The sequence below is a fragment of the Balaenoptera musculus genome, chromosome 9 (assembly GCF_009873245.2).
Source record: "Balaenoptera musculus isolate JJ_BM4_2016_0621 chromosome 9, mBalMus1.pri.v3, whole genome shotgun sequence".
NCBI lineage: Eukaryota > Metazoa > Chordata > Mammalia > Artiodactyla > Balaenopteridae > Balaenoptera > Balaenoptera musculus.
Genome location: NC_045793.1, coordinates 78113643 through 78132456, shown reverse-complemented (window position 1 = coordinate 78132456; position 18814 = coordinate 78113643). Strand labels below are relative to the sequence as shown.

Below are 18814 nucleotides of genomic sequence, written 5' to 3'. Positions count from 1 at the left end.
AGATGGGCTCGTGATGCAAGCAGGGCCAGAGTCTTTTCGGAAACTTCGGTCAGCCCTCCTATAAAACGCTGTGAGGGTGACAGTGGTTTGGGTAGAGATGTCAGGGGGTATCTGGCACCAGAGCGAAGAACCTACCTGAGAAGGAAATCAAACTGAGCTCAGAATATCAGCGAGAAGAGCAAGAGAAAGTCTTGATAAGACTCTTTGCTCTGCAATGATTTCCCAGTCACAGAAATCAAGAGACTCCTGCCCTGCCTTCCCCCACTCCAATTCTGAAGAGTATTTTTTAAATTCATTAAATTTTCTAATTATCCCCAAGTACAGAAGCAAAACTGACACCTTGCTTTGCCACCATTAAAAGGAAACATGTGTCACATCCAAGAGTGGTAAGGGTAGGAGGGACCACTTTTTACCCTGAGATAAAACAGACCAAAAAAAGTTACTCTGTCTACTTTTGGTACCCGAGATAAATAAAACCTTAAGCTTTTCTGTAAGTTGCTGACTCCTTTACAAAGCTACCTTAACCCCCTGACTTTTACAGGCAGATATGAGACAAGCTCTGTTGATATGATGAATAAGAGAATTGCTAGGAGTTTGAGACTAACATACACACACTACTATATATATAAAATGGATAATCAACAAGGACAGACTGTATAGCACAGGGAACTCTACACAATATTCTGTAATAACCTATATGGGAAAAGAATCTGAAAAAGATAGATAAATGTATATGTATAACTGATTCACTTTCCTGTACAGGAGAAACTAACAGAACATAGTAAATCAACTATACTCCAATATGATCTAAAAATTAAGAAAAAAAAAAAAAGGAATGCCTATTATATTCCCCTCAGGCCTTGGAGATCTGGGCTGGTTCACAGCCCTGGAGCCTCAGTAGCCTTGGTTCCCAAGGCTGGACTCTCATGGGGCTGAGGGAGCTGGGAAGGATGTGCCAGCAAAGGAGCTCCCCTTGGACCTGTAGTGCCTGGTCCCCTCTGGATAGGACCACAGTCTCCAGATCCAGGCGGACCTGCCTACAGCTATGCCAAGCCTGGCGCAACCAAAAAACTGTGGACTGTCTGGCTGGAAGAGCACTGAAAAGTCACCTGGTCCCCACGTCTCCTGATGCTGAGGTGCCCACCTCCAGCCTCCTTCCTTAGAGTAGCTGCCCCCATGGATGAAAGCAAACTCTGCACATTTTTTGCAGGGGTTGGGATTGGTCCGGGGGTTGTAGTGGAAGAGGGAAGATGTAAAGAAACACAAGCCCTTGGGTGTCTGCTCTACCACGCTCCACTCTCCTTTACAACACTGGAACAGGACTTTCACCAAGCCTCTGGTTACCCCAGTAACCCGAGTTTGGCATGAAGAAATGCTGCTACCTTGTGGTCGTTTCCCGTAACTACAACTTTAAAACCGGTGCTTATGGGCACTTGACATTCACAAGACCTGTGGAGCTCTAAATGATACCTGCCTTCAACAAACGTCCTGGGGTAGTACTCGAAAGAGAATTCGTAAAAGGGCAGACTTTCAAGAAGCCAACTTCAAAAGGTAAATTTCCCACACTGATTCAAAAAAAGAAAGAAAACACATGGAAAGATGCTCAGCGTCGCTTAATAGTAGAGAAATGCAAATCGAAACAACAAGGAGGTATTACTTGGCACCAATCAGAATGGCCATCATTAAAAAGTCTACGAACAAAAATTGCTGGAGGGATATGGAGAAAAGGGAACCCTCCCACACTGTTGGTGAGACTGTAAATTGGTACAGCCACTATGGAGAACACTATGGAGCTTCCTTAAGAAACTAAAAATAGAGCTACCCTATGATCAGGCCATCTCACTCCTGCACGTCTCTCTGGTGAAAGCCATAATTCGAAAACACACGTGCACTCCAACCTTCACTGCAGCACTATGTACAATAGCCGGGACCTGCAAGCAACCAAAATGTCCATGGACGGATGGATAAAGAAGATGTGGTATAGATACAGAAGGGAATGTTACTCCACCATGAACACGAATGAAATAATGCCATTTGCAGCAACATGAATGCACCTGGAGATGAATCATACTAAGTGAAGTAAGTCAGATAGAGAAAGCCAAATATCATGATATCACTTATATGTGGAATCTTAATAAATGGTATAAATGAACCTATTTACAAAACAGAAATAGAGTCACAGATGCAGAAAACCAACTTATGGTTACCAAAGGGGAAAAGTGGTAGGGATAAATTGGGAGCTTGGGATTAACATACACAGAGTACTATATGTAAAATAGATAACCAACAAGGCCCTACTGTGTAGAACAGGGAACTCTGCTCAATATTCTATAATAACCTAAATGGGAAAAGAATTTGAAAAAGAATTGAGACATGTATATGTATAACTGAATCACTTTTCTGTACACCTGAAACTAACACAAAATTTTAAATCAACTATATTCCAATATAAAATAAAATTTTTTTAAAAATACAGCTTAAATGAAAACTCAATTTTCGATTTTTGTATTCTTGGAAGGTTTTTCCCCTTTAAATATCTGTTGTTTTTTAATTTTCTGAGCCGGGTCTTCTAAAGCCTGGATTCTCTTATAAATCTTTCTGGCAAGTTAACGTTTTCTCTTTTTTAAATACTTTTATATCTGAGACTTTCTTTGACACAAATAAATTTTGATTTTACTAATTTGAGCTCATTTTTCAAGAACAGAGATCGTCCTGACCCAGCTTTACAAATTTACTACTTGATATACTTAACCCTAATGTCTTCATGCAAGTTAAGGATTTTTCAATAATATGAAAATAAGTTATCTGAATTCATATTCTTCTTGGTACGAGTTAGGGTATGTAGAAATACTTTGTTAAATTTATCTTCCTACGGCAAATATATAACAACTACACTCCTAGTCCAGATCAACTATTCTCCTAGCTGCCATCCAATTATAAAATCAAACATTTTACATATAGTTCTTGGGTTAGCCATATATCCAACTTAACCATATCACTGGGTCCACAGTTCTCTGTCTTACCTATAGAGAGATCTTATCCATACGGAGATCATCCACAGGGAGAAGCTCCATCAAATACCTTGTTAATATTAAAAGATGCCCTCTCTTGAAGAATACTTGCCCATTATCATGGGTCAACATTCTTTTGGGCTCAAATCTCAAGCACTGAATCTGTGCATGTGCTTGTATGTAACCATATGGGGGTACCTCATGCAACACAGGTAAAAAGTGGGCTCTACGCAACCTTTAGAAAACAAAATATATGTAAAATTTTCAAGCTAACTCACTACTATGAAAGCATGCCTACTCTAGCACTAGCCTGTGGCATCCAGGGCAACTCCCTACTCATACCCTCACACTCTGGCCACACTCAGGCTCCCTCCCACGTCAGGTCTTCACCATCCTGCTCCCTCCTGCAGAAATGCTCTCCTCCCATGCCCTTGCCCAGGTTTTACACAGCTCTGAAGCCTTCCCTGATTTGATCAGAGCCCAAAAAAACTCAGACTTCCCTGCTGTAGCACTAATAATAACTGGAAATAATAATTCATCTTCTTTGACAGACTACCTCTTCCTCTAAAGTCTAGACCAGTAGTTCTCAAATTGCTGAGATCTTGGACCCACAGAATCAGAATTACCTGGGAACTTCTTAGAAGTGTACATTCTCAGGCCCTGCCCCAGATCTACTGAAACAGAAAATCTGAGACAGGAACCTCCAGGTGAGTCTGATGCTCACTGAAACTGGACAACCACTGCTCTACCATCTATGGAGACGTGTATCTTCTTCTCCTCCCTATCCTTACATGGCCCTGCTCTCATCACTCAGCAACTCTGTACACAACCAATGCTCCGTAAAGACTCACTGAATAAATGCGTGAATGAGTAGGCATTCCACATTTTTCATGATGTAAACGAGAGTCTCTTAATCAGGATTAGAATGGTTCCAGTTACCAATTTAAATTTTCCTTAAAAATGTCTCCTAGAGGCAGGAAGCAATCAAATAATGAAGCTTCAAAAACTTGAACGTTCCTGTGTCCTATAAATTATAATGTTCAAAGTCTGTATACCACAAGAGCCACTTCCCCTGATGATCCTCTCCAAGCACGGGGAAAATAAGATCAAAAAGAGTATGACAGGACAAAAAGAGCCAAAACACAGTCGCTGAACAACCTGGGAAACATCACTAAGCCACCGGGAAATCACCAGGCTACTCCAAGCAAGAATAACATACCTCTTAAAAAGATGAAACCACAACAAATGAAAATGTTGAAACAAACAAAAATAGAAAAAAATTCAAATTCACATGTGTTATTCACACTTCTTCACTATATCTATTATCTAATTAAGTTCCCATTGCATTTTGTTCACTTCTGAAGCTAGAAACATTTCTCTTGAATTAAGTCTTAAAGCAGTTTTTAAAGAATCACTGATATAAAATAGATAATTAATAAGGACCTACTGTACAGCACAGGAAATTCTACTCAATACTCTGTAATGACCCATATGGGAAAAGAATCTAAAAAAAGAGTGGATATATGTATATGTATAACTGATTCACTTTGCTGTACAGCAGAAACTTAACACAGCATTGTAAATCAACTCTACTCCAATTAAAAAAAAAAAAAAAAAAAAGAATGTCTGAGTTTATGGTGTGCTGGTACACTGTTTTGTTCTATAACAAGTTCAGAGTTTACCCAGACACAACAGAAAGAGAGTAATTTGTGTGTATGTGTGTACACAATATGCCTGTGGGTGTACACATGTGCATATACGTGTGTGTGTGCATGTGTGTGTATTCTGTGCATTCTACATTTAATATATTTTAATATACGGCTTTACTTCCTTAAGCCCAGGTCAACTAGATTTTGTCACTCTATTCACTGACATAATAAAAACTACTCACTGACATAATATAAATATGACTTTTGAATACTTTCATTATAGCAAAAACAAGATCTATTTGTACACTGGATCTCATTCATTTAAGCTTCAGTAATACTAAATTAATGACTATTACATAAAATAAACTAAATTTAATTTGCCTTACTCATTAATAGGGAAAGTTTAGCTAAGAAAAGTTTAGTTAAAGAAACATTATTCCAGGTTACTTTCAACCCACCTTAATGGCTCTCTACATATATTTTCCAAATAGAAATAGGCCTCACTTGGCCATTATAGTAGGGCATTCAAGATCTTACTTCATAACTCCTTGTCACTTAAAAGCTGTTAGAGTTACTGTTCTTATTCAAAGTAATAGATGTACTTCTAATCATTGAAATTTTCCACTAATTTAAACTGGCCTTCCTTTGACTTATTCTGAGTTAGTAAGTACTTGCTGTACTGTAAACACAAGAATATACTTGGTCTTAAGTATTCAAAAGTAAATTCTTTTTTAAAAAACCCTAAGGACTAAGGGTAAGATTAACAATTATATAAATATAAAAATTATAGATTAGAACCTAAGGATACAAAATTAAGAAAAGAAAGTAATACTGACATCTCTGTATATGTTCCAAACTAGGTCAAGAAATTAAATGTCATTATTTCAAAGATGCAAAAAACACACAAAGAATGCTGCAAAACAGCCACCTTAATCTCAGTTTCTCCTACTGACATAGGCTGGTATGGCTAACTTTTTTTTTTTTTTTTAAGATTTATTTATTTTATTTATTTTTGGCTGCGTCGGGTCTTAGTGGCAGCACGCGGGATCTTCGTTGAGGCACACGGGATCTTTCACTGTGGCACGCGAGCTTCTCTCTAGTTGTGGCTGCAGGTTTTTCTCTCTCTAGTTGTGGCGCGCGGGCTCTGTAGTTTGCGGCACGCGGGCTCTCTAGTCAGGGTGCCCAAGCTCAATAGTTGTTGGCGCACGGGCTTAGTTGCCCCGCAGCATGCGGGATCTTAGTTCCACACCCAGGGATCGAACCCACGTCCCGTGCACTGTAAGGCAGATCCTTTACCATTGGACCACCAGGGAAGTCCCTAACTTTTTAATTAAGACAATGGCAGGTCAACTGCAGAGTTCATGTGTGCATTATTCCTCTGGCTAAGTGCCATTTATATGGTAATTACTTTGCATTTTCTAAATGCAATTGCACAGCAATCTGCCATAACTGAATCAGCCTATGGCTGCATGGCTTTTATTGACCAAACCTACTGAGTAACCAAATGATTAAAGAGAAGTTACACAGTATTTCCATCCTGTGAGTCACAGAACACACTTTAAGGCTGTGCTTCTCCTGATATTATTTCTGACAAAAATGTACCTGTTAAAAATAGCAGTAATTGATTGGGCACTCACTATGTGCCAGGCACTATGCTAAGAACCTTAAATTGAGTATTTCATGTATTCTCATGGCAGCCTTGTGAAGTAGGTACTGACATTATTCCCGTTTTCCAGATGAAAAAACTGAGACTTAGAGCAAATAACTTGCCCACAGCACTAAAAAGCAGTAGATACGAAAATCAAAGCTGGGAAGGTGGGCTTCAGAGTCTAAAATCTTAAATTTCCTTCGTGCTACTTACACTCACGTACTATAAAGCTACTCATTTAACTCACTCATGAACAAATTCGAGTCTGCTCAAATTGGGAAAAGGGTGGATAAATGTGGGATGGAGCTGACTGAACGCGGCCTGTACCTTTCCTTCCTCGTCACATGGAGTGTGGATCTGGAAATAGTCTTTTGTGGCACAGGGAGGACGTTCCTTACACTCGTTGGATCCTTCTTCTGCAACATGAAAACGAATTTCAGAAATGAGTCATTTATGCTCTGACTCTAAGGCAAACATGAAAACAAACAAACAAACAAAAAGTAGACCAGTGAAAAGTAAAAATAACTGCACCAGAGGAATTTAGGTAGAACTAGCTAGGCCTAAAGAAAATAAAGGCCTGCACTTTTATTTTCCCTAGAGCAATAAATGTTTCCATGATACACAAGGAGCATATCATAGTTTTTCCAAGAGGACATTAGATTTCGTCCATTATCACAGAATGTTGTAAATGTGGAACAAATTAAAAGTTTCTAAGTACATCTCCATGCCAAGGAATCATCTAAAAGTACAATATGAACCTTTCTAGACAAGTATAAACATACCCAGAACAGTTACCTTGGGTGGGGGTGGGGGGTGGAATAGAAAACATTACAGACAAAGAGAAAAGTCCTGCAGAAAGGGGTAATTAGACGTCCCATTTTACCCACTCAGTATGGATTCCATTCAGCACTTTGGTTTCTGGCCCACTGTTTCCATCACATCGTATGTGTGATTTCTGGCTTATGACTATCTACTCTCAACAAACATAAATTTAGAAAGAAAAGAACAAAGAGTATAAACTGGAGACTCAGTTTACCTGAAAACTGGGAGTCCTCGTCACACTTGATGCATTCTTTGGCTCCTTTCTCAGAATAGGTGTTTCTGGGACAAACTTGGCAGATGAATGAACCTGGTTCGTCGCTGAAGGTGCCAGGCTTGCATGGAAAGCATTCTGATGTGTATGCCACCCCTGTGTGGTAATGGGAAACAGAGCATGGGAGGGAGGACCCAACAGCAACAAGCAAATCAGTGTGTCCTTGCTGCCTCTACCAGAAGTGAGAGAGAAATATTAACAATAAGCTTAGCCCAGGTCTTTTATATCCCATTAATTCAACACCAAAAACATATTTACTATGTGCAAGGAACTGGGCTGGATACTGAATTGAACACATAAGTGGAGCAAACACTTCAACAAGAGATTCAGACTTGATAGAGGTATACAGTCAATGTATAAACTCAGCTGTCAAAAGACAACTCCACTAATCAGAAGTGGCATAAACTCGAAGGTTCCCTCCGATTCTATACCATTCTCTCATCTTTGTGGCCACCTGCTCCCTTTTTCTCCACTGTTCAGTATGTAACTGACAAGACCTAAGGGACCCTGGGAAAGTCTCGACTTTTCTTATGGCTTGTAATTCCAGCCTTTGCCAGAAGATGTCCCTATGACTAACGAGTTAGCGTCACAGGAACAAGTGTACCTAGAACATACTAAAACGTTAAGCCAAACTTTAATAAAGGAGAATCAACTGCTTTAATTAAAAGTAGCCCTAATTGCGAATGAACCACGCCAGGGTTTACTGGCTACTCTCCTGAGCCAGAAAATGCACAGCTGGTTCAGAGAGGCAAAAGGTGTAGGAGACAGTCAGGCCAAGGTATTTATTTCACTGTTATTTTTAGGGATATAGTGGTGACCTGAATAAGCACTATGCCAGCACAATAGAGACTTCTCGAATGAATAGTAGGATCTTATTAATAAATATTATTTTCTTTTATTTAAAGACACCTACAATTGTCATTATGTTTACTTTTTCCACACAGATTAAATAATTCAGTTTAGGGATAGGAAAAAAAAAAAAAAATCCCAGTCAATTTGCCAAGAATAAAACCAGGGTCTCTAGGCCTGTATGATGTCTAACCTATTAATTTCTGTCCTATATCCCCATGAGCCAGCAAAACCAACAAAGTAATCAATATTTTAACTAACTATTAAATGTGACAGGTGACTACCAGAGCAGACTGCTGTGAAATACCTTCAATTGTGATATTTTTTACCAACACTGGCTTGACTGCCTTGGAACCCATAAGGATGCCTGTAGTTCTCCAGTACAGTATGTTTGTGCCTGATTTCAACATTACCTATAAAGGGAACACAAGATACTCAGGTCAGATAAACGATGCTACCTCCAACCATATGTAGAAGCTAATCTATTATACACTTTTCAATGCATTATAATGAAACACCATTATTTGGAACTCACAAATTTAAATCTACTGTTAATTGAGACCTAAGCTCTGCTTCAATTCTAAAAACAAACAGTTTGCCAACCCCCAAAATATAGTAATGATAAAAGGAAAAGAAAATTCTTCAAGCATGATAAAAGATAAAATGATTTTCCAATCATTTGCATGAAGTCTTGGTTTATGTTTAAAAGGGACTCATTTTAGACAGTGAAAGGCACTTAGCCCAATTACATATTGATTGGCTGCCACTATTCATAAGTAGATCTTTGGGCTCTGAAAACAAAAAGGTAACAGAATGAGTTTGCTTCATTTTAAAACTATTTAACAAAAAACACTGCAACAGCAACAAGAGAAAAAATAGGACTATTCTTATAGAATAACCCGATTTAACTCTATGACTCCAGAACTTAAATGATACCATGTCTAATATTTGCTTCCTTTGCCAGCAGAACATTTTTATATTTATAAATCAAACTACTTTTTTGATCAATTTCATGCTGATTCAGTCAAGTAAACTAATGTTAAGAGTGCCTTGCTTTCTCATTTGCCACGCTACTCTTCTATGCAGTCTCTGGCTGGCCAAATTCAAGCAGTATAAAATTAAAATATATCTGACTACTTCACCCTGCCAGAGATTCAGAGAAGTAGTGTGTTAAGTACTTTCCTTTTGTGTTAAGTCTTTGTAAGTGAAGAAAGCATATTTCTTGCCAAGGGTTACTTGTACCTTCAAAGCCCAGAGGACTGAATGCTTAGGTGAATGGATCTTAAGTGGTACTAATATCACTTCCAGGCAAACAGATCAAAAAAGTACTCTTAAAGGGTGCATCATATTAATCACTCAAGGATGAGGTACCTGGACTTCCCTGTTGGCACACTGGTTAAGAATCCACCTGCCAATGCAGGGGACACAGGTTCAATCCCTGGGCCGGGAAGATCCCACATACCGCGGAGCAACTAAGCCCGTGCGCCACAACTACTGGGCCTGCGCTCTACAGCCCACGAACCACAACTACTGAGCCCGCGTGCTGCAACTACTGAAGCACGCACACCTAGAACCCGTGCTCCACAACAAGAAAAGCCACCGCAGTGAGAAGCCCGCCTACCACAAGGAAGAGTAGCCCCCTGCTCGCCGCAACTAGAGAAAGCCCGCGCGCAGCAACAAAGACCCAATGCAGAAAAAAAAAAAAAAGGATGAGGAACCTGCTACAACACAAAGGCAAGGATGGGCGGTCACTTATTGAAACAGTGTCCAATCTACACTGCAGGCACCACACTAGGCCCTCCCCATGTATCATCTCATTTAACTCTGCAAGATTGGTCCCATTTCTCTTATGAACTATCAAAGAGACAAAGTCAATTGCCTAAAGAAACACAACTACTGTAAACCAAAGTTAGATTTTAAATCCATGTCTCACTCCAAAGGCCTCAAATAATAATAGATTCAGAGACTGTGTTACCTGATAATTGCCTTCAAGCACTTAGAGTTGTCCTTAAAGCAATAAGTAGTTAGTCTACCAGACACAACCAGAAAGGGTAGAACTTTGAACAATGGGTGATGAATAGATAGAGAGAAAGCAGGTTTCAGCTCCAGGCATGGATGAATTTTGTAATACGCAGAGCTGTCCAACAATGGGGTCAGCACAGTCCCCAACAAGACAAGCTTGAAAATCATTTGCTGGGGAGACTGCAGAGAAAGTTGGATGAAAGAAACTCAAGGATCCCTCCAATGCCAAGAGTCACTGATTCTCTTTCATGTGATTGCCACATCTGTAAACTTACATACTCAGAGGTTCTGTATATTAGTTTTGAGCAGACTTACTTCCTATTACTGCCCCTTTTAAAAGGAGGAGAGTTGGAGTGTGATGGGAAAGAGAAGGAAGAGGGAGCGAAGAAAGAGAAAGGCAGGAAAACAATACTACAAAGAGCCTGAGTCCATGAAACTTAGGGACAATTTCTTTGCTAACTAGAAGTATCTAAATTAAAAAACAATTTTGATCTTTTTTTCTTAAAATAAACTTAACAAAAAATAAAAGGTTGGGAAAAGGAAGGAAGGAGAAGGATGGGGCTGGTGGGAGGAGGAGGGGGACAGAGAGAGACTTACAGAATGAGAGCCCCATGCTCCACTGTCGGTGAGTTTTACCCACTTGTCAGCAGTGGTGTCCATCTCCTGGCACTGATCATTTTGAATCTGTGGAGTAAACACAAGGGTCCCAGTAAAGCTTCTTGAATGATGGCTTTAATTAAATTTGTTACTCAGCACAGGACAGGCTGCAAGAGCTTCTTTCAAGGTCTACAAAACAATGGCCATGAGTAATTCTCAACAAGTAAACGTACCAAGACCTCTGGAGCCTACCTGACAACTGCATATGAGTTAGCAGTTCTAAGTAAACCATCCTCATTATTGTAACAAAAAGACTAGGCCACTAAGAAGGCGGGGGCAGTGGAGAGGGTGGTAAGCAGGAGCGGCAGAGGAAGAGAGAGTTAACACTGAAAATCCACATAAAGAGGAAAAAGTCATCACAAAAATGTAAAAGCTTGCATTCACCATGCAGGCCCGAAAGTATAAAAATAAAGTTTATTTTTATAAGATTTGGGGCCGTTAAATTTTTAAATTAATAAATAAATGAAATCTGCTTTGTCTTCCTTTCCCCGGGACTTAACCCAAATGTGTACAGGTAAGTGGCTACAGCCAAAGTCAAAGCCCCCAGCTGGTATTTGGGGACAGATGTTAATGATATTCTATGCCAGTTCAAATGAATACAACCAATATCTTTAGCACCAAACACTTTGTGCTTTTCAGGCAATTCTTCCAAAATACCTAGGAGTTGGCACATACTCTTCCAGGCCTGTGAAGAATACCTAGACATCAAAAATTTGGCCATCTTTACAGTCTTGCGTAACAGTCAGCAACAGAGTAGGATTAAAATAACATCTCATCAACTATACTTCTGCCCAAATGGCTATTTCTCTCTTCTCTATATCATTTTTCCACTTCATTCATCCCCCTGACTAATTTCACAGATAGCATTAAAATCTTTCCCATACGAGTTATTTCCTAAAGACTTACTAACTAGAAAACAGATCCTTGCAACAGCCAAATACCAGACAATACTGGTACTGCTCCTGAGGACCTCTGCTTTAACTGAATTCAAATGTCATATTTATATTATAAGCATAATGACAATCCTAATGCAAATGGTAAGCCATTTTTAAAAAGATAGGAACCCTGAATATACCTTTGGTGGTCAATGTTTAGAAAAACTGAAAGGTTTTTTTCAGCTGATATCAGACATCATGCATTATCGTGACATTCTATTGGCATTCTACAGATCTGAGTTCTCCTGTTATTCTAAAAGTAACCAGTAAAGGTATAACCTTGGTCTAATCATTTATTCTCTCCAGATTTCAGTTTCATCATTTAAAAAAAAAAAAAAGTGTGTGTGGAGAGGAGAGCTGAATGAAACTCCCGGACTCCTAAAATTAAATACTTTACTGCTTTCAATTATGAATTGTTTACAGGTGCATCTGCATCTTTCAGTCTTCAGACATTTCCTTTCCACTAACCATTTTGCAGGATGGCCGTAAGGTGTTGACCCTCTGAGTCAATAAACTGCAACCTATAAGGCTGAAACATCAGTAAAAGAAGGAACATGAACTCACCATCCCTTTTCAGTCCATATCCAGAAGAACAAAGGTATCATTGAGAGGAAGTAATGAAATTTCATGCCTTAAGAGTACCTTTACTGACAACTCTCAAAGGACTTAATGGACAACACAAAACTAAATGCTTATTCTAACAATTATACAATTATCTTGCTTCTTAACTTTATTTTAGTAATATTGCAAAAATGTCCAATGGAATAGGGAATCACTCCGTCTGAGAAGTATCTTACAAACAAAGTGCAACTTAAAAACCCAATCTGTTTGAATATTGCTTAACGTCTTAAACTCATCAAAGGATATTAGAGCTGGGAGGCTCCTTAAAAGGTCTTGTCTACAATCCACTTTACAAAAAGGAATGCTGAGGGCTAGAAAGTTAACTTAATTGTCCAATAATACACAACTAGCAATTGCAGAGTTGGGACCTGAGCCAGAATCTCCTGACTTTGAGTCTAAGGTTCATACCTTCGTGGAAAATATCTCTTCCTAGCAAATTTTTGATTTAGAAATTTCCATTATCAAGAGCAATATAAATTTGTTTTAGCATTATCAGTACATTTATTCCTGAAATCTGGACCACAGAAACATTTACAAGATATTTTCCCAGCTGCCTGCACAGCACACACTTTTTTTTGGTTTAAGAAGTCAATCTGAAAAGTTTTTCTCAAGTATCTGAGTCACTGCCACAACAAATATTTGCAAGATTAGATACAGTTTATATAAATAGTTAAATAATTTTCGTGGTAACAGCCCACTCTGTTAGACTATTGTTTTTTCCTATATTCTGTAATGTTATTTAATCTCCTGTCAGAGACATCAACTATCTCATCCATTGATTCCATTGGATTGTACAAAACCAGCAGAATCAGAAACACACAGACATTCCTAACTGCCCATGAATACACTTAAATAACTCAAATATTTGAAATTGCAAAGAGAAAAAAAGCCTTTTAAACAAAAACTAAAATTGGTAAAAACATATTTTTAAACAAAGTAGCATCTGTAGCTATAAAAAACATTTTAATGAATCTTGGGGAAAATATCTGTCACACAAAAAGTCTCCACCAAATGGTCTCCTAATAATCACATCCAAAAGGAAAACAAGCCCAATGTTACTCTACAAGGTGAGAGCTCAAAGTTAAAGCAACAATATTAACCAGAAAATATTATAGACAAAAAATAACACTTCTTTTCATATTGAAAGTTTCAGTTAACACAAAAACCAAGGAGGCATACAACGGGATGGGAACAAATGATTAAGAGAAATTTTATATGAATGTCCTTTAAAAAGTGAATTCTAGAATATAAAAGCCCTTACAAAGAACTCAAAGAAGATGTTGTTGTCCACATACTGGTACTCAAAGAAAACATAGCCCGACTTCTTGAGGTGCACAGCGTAGATCAAGGATACCGTACAGTCATCACGATTGGACTCTATGTAATTTCCACGAGGGACCCAGGAAGAGCTGTGGAAACAAAACCATTTCACGTCAGCATTCAGAAACCTCTTTTTCCGCAAGTTCTGTAACTGAGATTTAAAAGCGGTTCCATCGACAAAGCACAGCAGAGGAGTCTGAAGCTCATGTGGAACTCACAAGCCAACACCATTGCTGGAAAAAGGTTCATTTCTTGTGGCACATGACTTCCTAAATGGTGGTATGGTTATACAATCAAGTTGCTATGTAACTGCTATTTTTCACCGAAAATTTGATTGCTAAACAGATGATCACTAATTCCAGTTGTCTTAGATGGAGTTATTCTCTCAAACAATATCTAAAGTTTTATTTATAAACATATACTTGGCAGGGGAATGCAGGGGTTCCTTGATTATGAGAGAAGATATCGTCCTAGAAAAATCCAATTTAAAGTGAACCTAAATAAAATATAGATCACAGTGTCATAATACATAATAGAGGTAAAAGTCTGATTGGAAATTTTATCTAAAAAATAAAATGAAATATTAAGAAAATACACTAGTGAACAAAAGTTGGGTTGTAAATCTAACCATAAGCTAATTCTTAGATTAATCAATAATGAGTCACGTGCCAACTTTTGGGCCAGAAAAAATTTCCAACCAAACTGTATGACAGCACAACTTATTATCCTTCTCTTCAAATTTAACTTTCTATCTGGATGATAAGTGAGATTTTGGCAAATTATTTTCTTTTTACTAACAGAAAAAAAAAAAATTTGAATGAAAGACTGAGACTTCCACATCCCAACATGACTCACTAATTGGTATTGGATTTGCCCTTTTCTTTAACAATCTAGTAAACTAAACAAAGCACGTGAGCCATGTTCAGGCATTGACAATAGGCAGTGCAGCACTGAGATTCTTGACAGCAGGAAAACACATGAGACAAAGCCCAAATTGACCCTGACCTCATTCTTCAGGACACTTTCCAGACCATGGCACTGGGAGATAGCACCCAAGCAGAGCACAGTGATCTCACTGAGCCAAGGAGCAGGGATGAATGTTTGGGGCAGCTGAAACAACTGGAATTTTCAGGCCTGAGATGCAGAGAAAACAGGGGCTCCAGAAGTCCATATGGAGTTTCTCTGAAGGCCCAGGCTTGGGTCTGGAGTGGGCAGGCCTACCAGCGAACAGCCATTGCAAAGCTAAGGCATAATCAGAGAGGTCACTTTTATGGGAGTCGCTAGAGCTCCAGGCCAGCCAGAAAGGAGAAAACTTAATAACCCCATTGGACATTCATCTGAGATTCCAGAATTGCCACACTTCAGGAATAAGGGCCACGCCCTAGAGTAGGTATCAGCAAATTTTTTCATAAAGGGGTGGAGAGTCAATAGTTTTGGTTTTATGAACCATCTGGTCTCTCCTGCAGTGCTTAACTAGGCCACTGTAGTTCAAAAGCGGCCATAGACAATATATAAATAAATGAGTGCAGCTGTGTTCCAATATAACTTTACTTACAAAAACCGAGGGAGAGCCCACAGGCCACAGTGTGCCCAACTCTTGCCCTAGAGTAAAAACCATGACCTAGAACTAAGTGTGAAACCAGTATCGAGCCACCCTAAAAAAAAAAATTTTTAAACCAGACCTGACGAGATCAAGGCATTCTTCTCATAAATAAACTGCCTTCCGAAACAAAATCCAACACCTTTTAAATGAAAGAAAAAAATAATCCACATTCCCTACATCTTAACATTCATGATGCCCAAGATACAATAAAAATTTACTAGAAATGCAAAGAAGTGGGGAAGTATGACCCTTAATTGAGAAAAAAGATAATCAAAAGAAACAGACAGGGGCTTCCCTCGTGGTGCAGTGGTTAAGAATCCGCCTGTCAATGCAGGGGACATGGGTTCCAGCCCTGGTCTGGGAAGATCCCACATGCCGTGGAGCAACTAAGCCCATGCGCCACAACTACTGAGCCTGCGCTCTAGAGCCCATGAGCCACAACTACTGAGCCCACGTGCCACAACTACTTAAGCCCACATGCCTAGAGCCCATGCTCCGCAACAGGAGAAGCCATGGCAATGAGAAGCCTGTGCACCAGAACGAAAAGCAGCCTCCACTCGTCGCAACTAGAGAAAGCCCATGTGTAGCAACGAAGACCCAATGCAGCCAAAAATTAATAAATAAATTTATAAAAAAAAATAAAACAAAAGAAACAGACAACTATTTAAGACAGCTCTTCAAAATATAATCGACAATATGAAATAAAAGATAAATACAGTGCATGAAGGGATGATCTTCTCAACTATTTTAAGGGAAATAAAACCATTCTTAAAACTAAATGGAAATTCTAGAACTGAAAATTACAATACATGAAATTGAAAATTCAACAGATGAGCTTAAGATCAAGTTTGAGACTGAAAAAGAAATAGTCAAATGACACAGCAATAGAAACTATGTAATCTGAAGTCTAAGAGAAAAAAATTGGAAAAAAAATAGAGGCTCAGTGACTTTTGGACAACACCAAGTGGCCTAACATACATGTAACTGGAACCATAGAAGGAAAAGAGGGAGAGAAAGGGGCAGAAAAATGTTATTGGTGAAACAGTGGTTAACATAATTCCCAAATTTGGTGACAATATCAACCTACTTATTCAAGAAGCTCAGTGAACTTCAAGCAGAGTAAATACAAAGAAAACCACACCATCACAGTCAAACTGTTGAACAGCAAAGATATAAACTACTATTTTATAAGTAGTCAGGAAAGTAAAAACACATTACATAGAAGGGAACTAACCATACAAAATACAGCTAATTTTTTTTATCACAAACAAGGGAGAGATTCAGAGGTAATGGAACATCTTTAAAGCATGGAAAGAGAAAAGTAAAAGCCCAGAGTCATACGTCCAACAAAATATTCTTCAAAACTGATGCTAAAATAAAGATATTTTTAGGTTAAACAAAAAAAAAGCTGAGAGAATTTGTGAGCAGCAGACCTGCATTACAAGAAATGATAAAGAAAATTTTACAGGATGAAAAAAATAATACTGGATAAACATGCCAACCTATATACAGGAGGAAAGAGCACCAATAATGGTAAATATGTAGATAAGCATATTTTTATCTCTTAAGTTTTTTAAAAAACAATTGATTTCTTAAAATTAATTTATTTATTTTTGGCTGCGTTGGGTCTTCGTTGCTGCACGTAGGCTTTCTCTAGTTGTGGCGAGCAGGGGCTACTCTTCATTGCGGTGTGTGGGCTTCTCATTGCGGTGGCTTCTCTTGTTGTGGAGCACGGGCTCTAGGCACACAGGCTTCAGTAGTTGTGGCTCGCGGGCTCTAGAGCACAGGCTCACTAGTTGTGGCGCACAGGCTTAGTTGCTCCGCAATATGTGGGATCTTCCCAGACCAGGGCTTGAACCCGTGTCCCCTGCACTGGCAGGCAGATTCTTAACCACTGCACCACTAGGGAAGTCCCATCAACTGATTCTTTTTAAAACATTTCATTGTATTATTGGGTTTATAATGTGTTCCTAAATATAATATATAATCATAGCTAAAGATGAGGGTGTAAAGGGAACTACACTGGTGTAAAACTTTACGTATTACATAAAACTTACACATTATATAAAAGTACAATAATAATGCTAATAACACTTTAAGAATAGATATTGTAATTTGTGGCCTTTGTAAGATATCTGAAGATATAAAAACACTAACCATAACAGAAAACACTGATAAATTGTACTTTTTCAAAAGTTAAAGTTTTGTTTATCATAGGACACCACTGAGAAAATGAAAAGGCAAAAGCTACAGACAGAAGGAACTATTACACACACATACATGTATTTCTGCATGCATATGTGTATATTATATGTTAAATATTATATAAATATATTCATGACATGATCTCATGTCTAGCATACACAAAGAACTCCTACAGCTCAATAATAAAGTGACCCCCCAAAAATAGCAAATGGGTAAAACATTTTGACGCTTAACACACACACACACACACACACACACACGCAGAAAACATATGGACAATGGACAGACATATGAATAGTGCTCAACACCTTTATAAAGAAGGGAAATGCAAATAAAAACCACAAGGAGATATTATTTCTCATACACACACTTAGAAAGACTAAAATAAAACAAGACTTGACAATACAAATGTTGGTAAATATGTACAACAACTAGAGTTCAAACGCACTGCTGGACTCTAATGCTACAACCATTTTGAAAAGCTCTTAGTCAGTTTCTTATAAAGGTCAATGAACATCTTTCCATATGACCCAAGCAACTAAAAAGAAGTAAAAAGAATACAAGATTGGGTGGACCGAAAAAAGGAAGAAAGGAAAAAAGGAGGGAGGGAAGAAGGGAGATAAGCAAAAAAGTAACAGGCTGAAATTTACACTGAGACAGTTATACTCAATACACTGAAAAATTTCTGCTTATCATTCAATCTCTTTAATGAATAAACAATTCCAAGTTTATTGGAATTAGAAAAAGAAGCCACAGCAATATCTCCTGCCCACCAAGACAAAGATCTGAGGTCTCATAACATCCTACTAGTACCTTCCTCTAAGGAACTCTTTTATTTAAAAAAATTGAATTAAATTATACACACACACGTTTCCCCCGTTACACAAAAGTACAGTGTTCCTATGAAACCTTTAGTAAGCTGAAATGGCGCAAAGCAAAGAAGCAATTACCTTAGGACACATCTTGCTAATGGATTTACAAAATAAATCAAGATAAAGCATAGATCCCAGAACACAGTTCAAAGTTACGGTGGCTTGATGCTGAGATGCTGCATGTAGTTCCAGGAAAGAGCTTGGTGGTGCCACTCTCACTGCCCATGGTGCACACTGCCGCTATGACAGCCCCCCTTGCTGCAAAACCAATGCTGAACAGTATCTTTGCTTTTTATTGCCCTTTTTTTTTTTCTTTATGTAAAAACGAA

At 38.5% G+C, this 18814-nt stretch overlaps 1 protein-coding gene across 4 annotated transcripts in view; it reads right to left on the bottom strand.

The window, feature by feature from the left end:
• Window positions 1–18814, bottom strand: part of ELAPOR2 (endosome-lysosome associated apoptosis and autophagy regulator family member 2) — a 185674-nt gene that overhangs the window by 54092 nt on the left and 112768 nt on the right. For all 4 annotated transcript variants that reach the window (XR_005021329.1, XM_036864513.1, XM_036864514.1 and 1 more), the window contains exons 4-8: window positions 13747–13894; window positions 10870–10956; window positions 8558–8663; window positions 7345–7497; window positions 6636–6724 (exon numbers count right to left, since the gene is read on the bottom strand). Coding sequence is in view for 3 of the 4 variants with exons in the window: in XM_036864513.1 (XP_036720408.1) it covers window positions 6636–6724; window positions 7345–7497; window positions 8558–8663; window positions 10870–10956; window positions 13747–13894 (583 nt within the window). In the remaining variant the exon portion in view is untranslated. The remainder of the gene's footprint in view (window positions 1–6635; window positions 6725–7344; window positions 7498–8557; window positions 8664–10869; window positions 10957–13746; window positions 13895–18814) is intronic.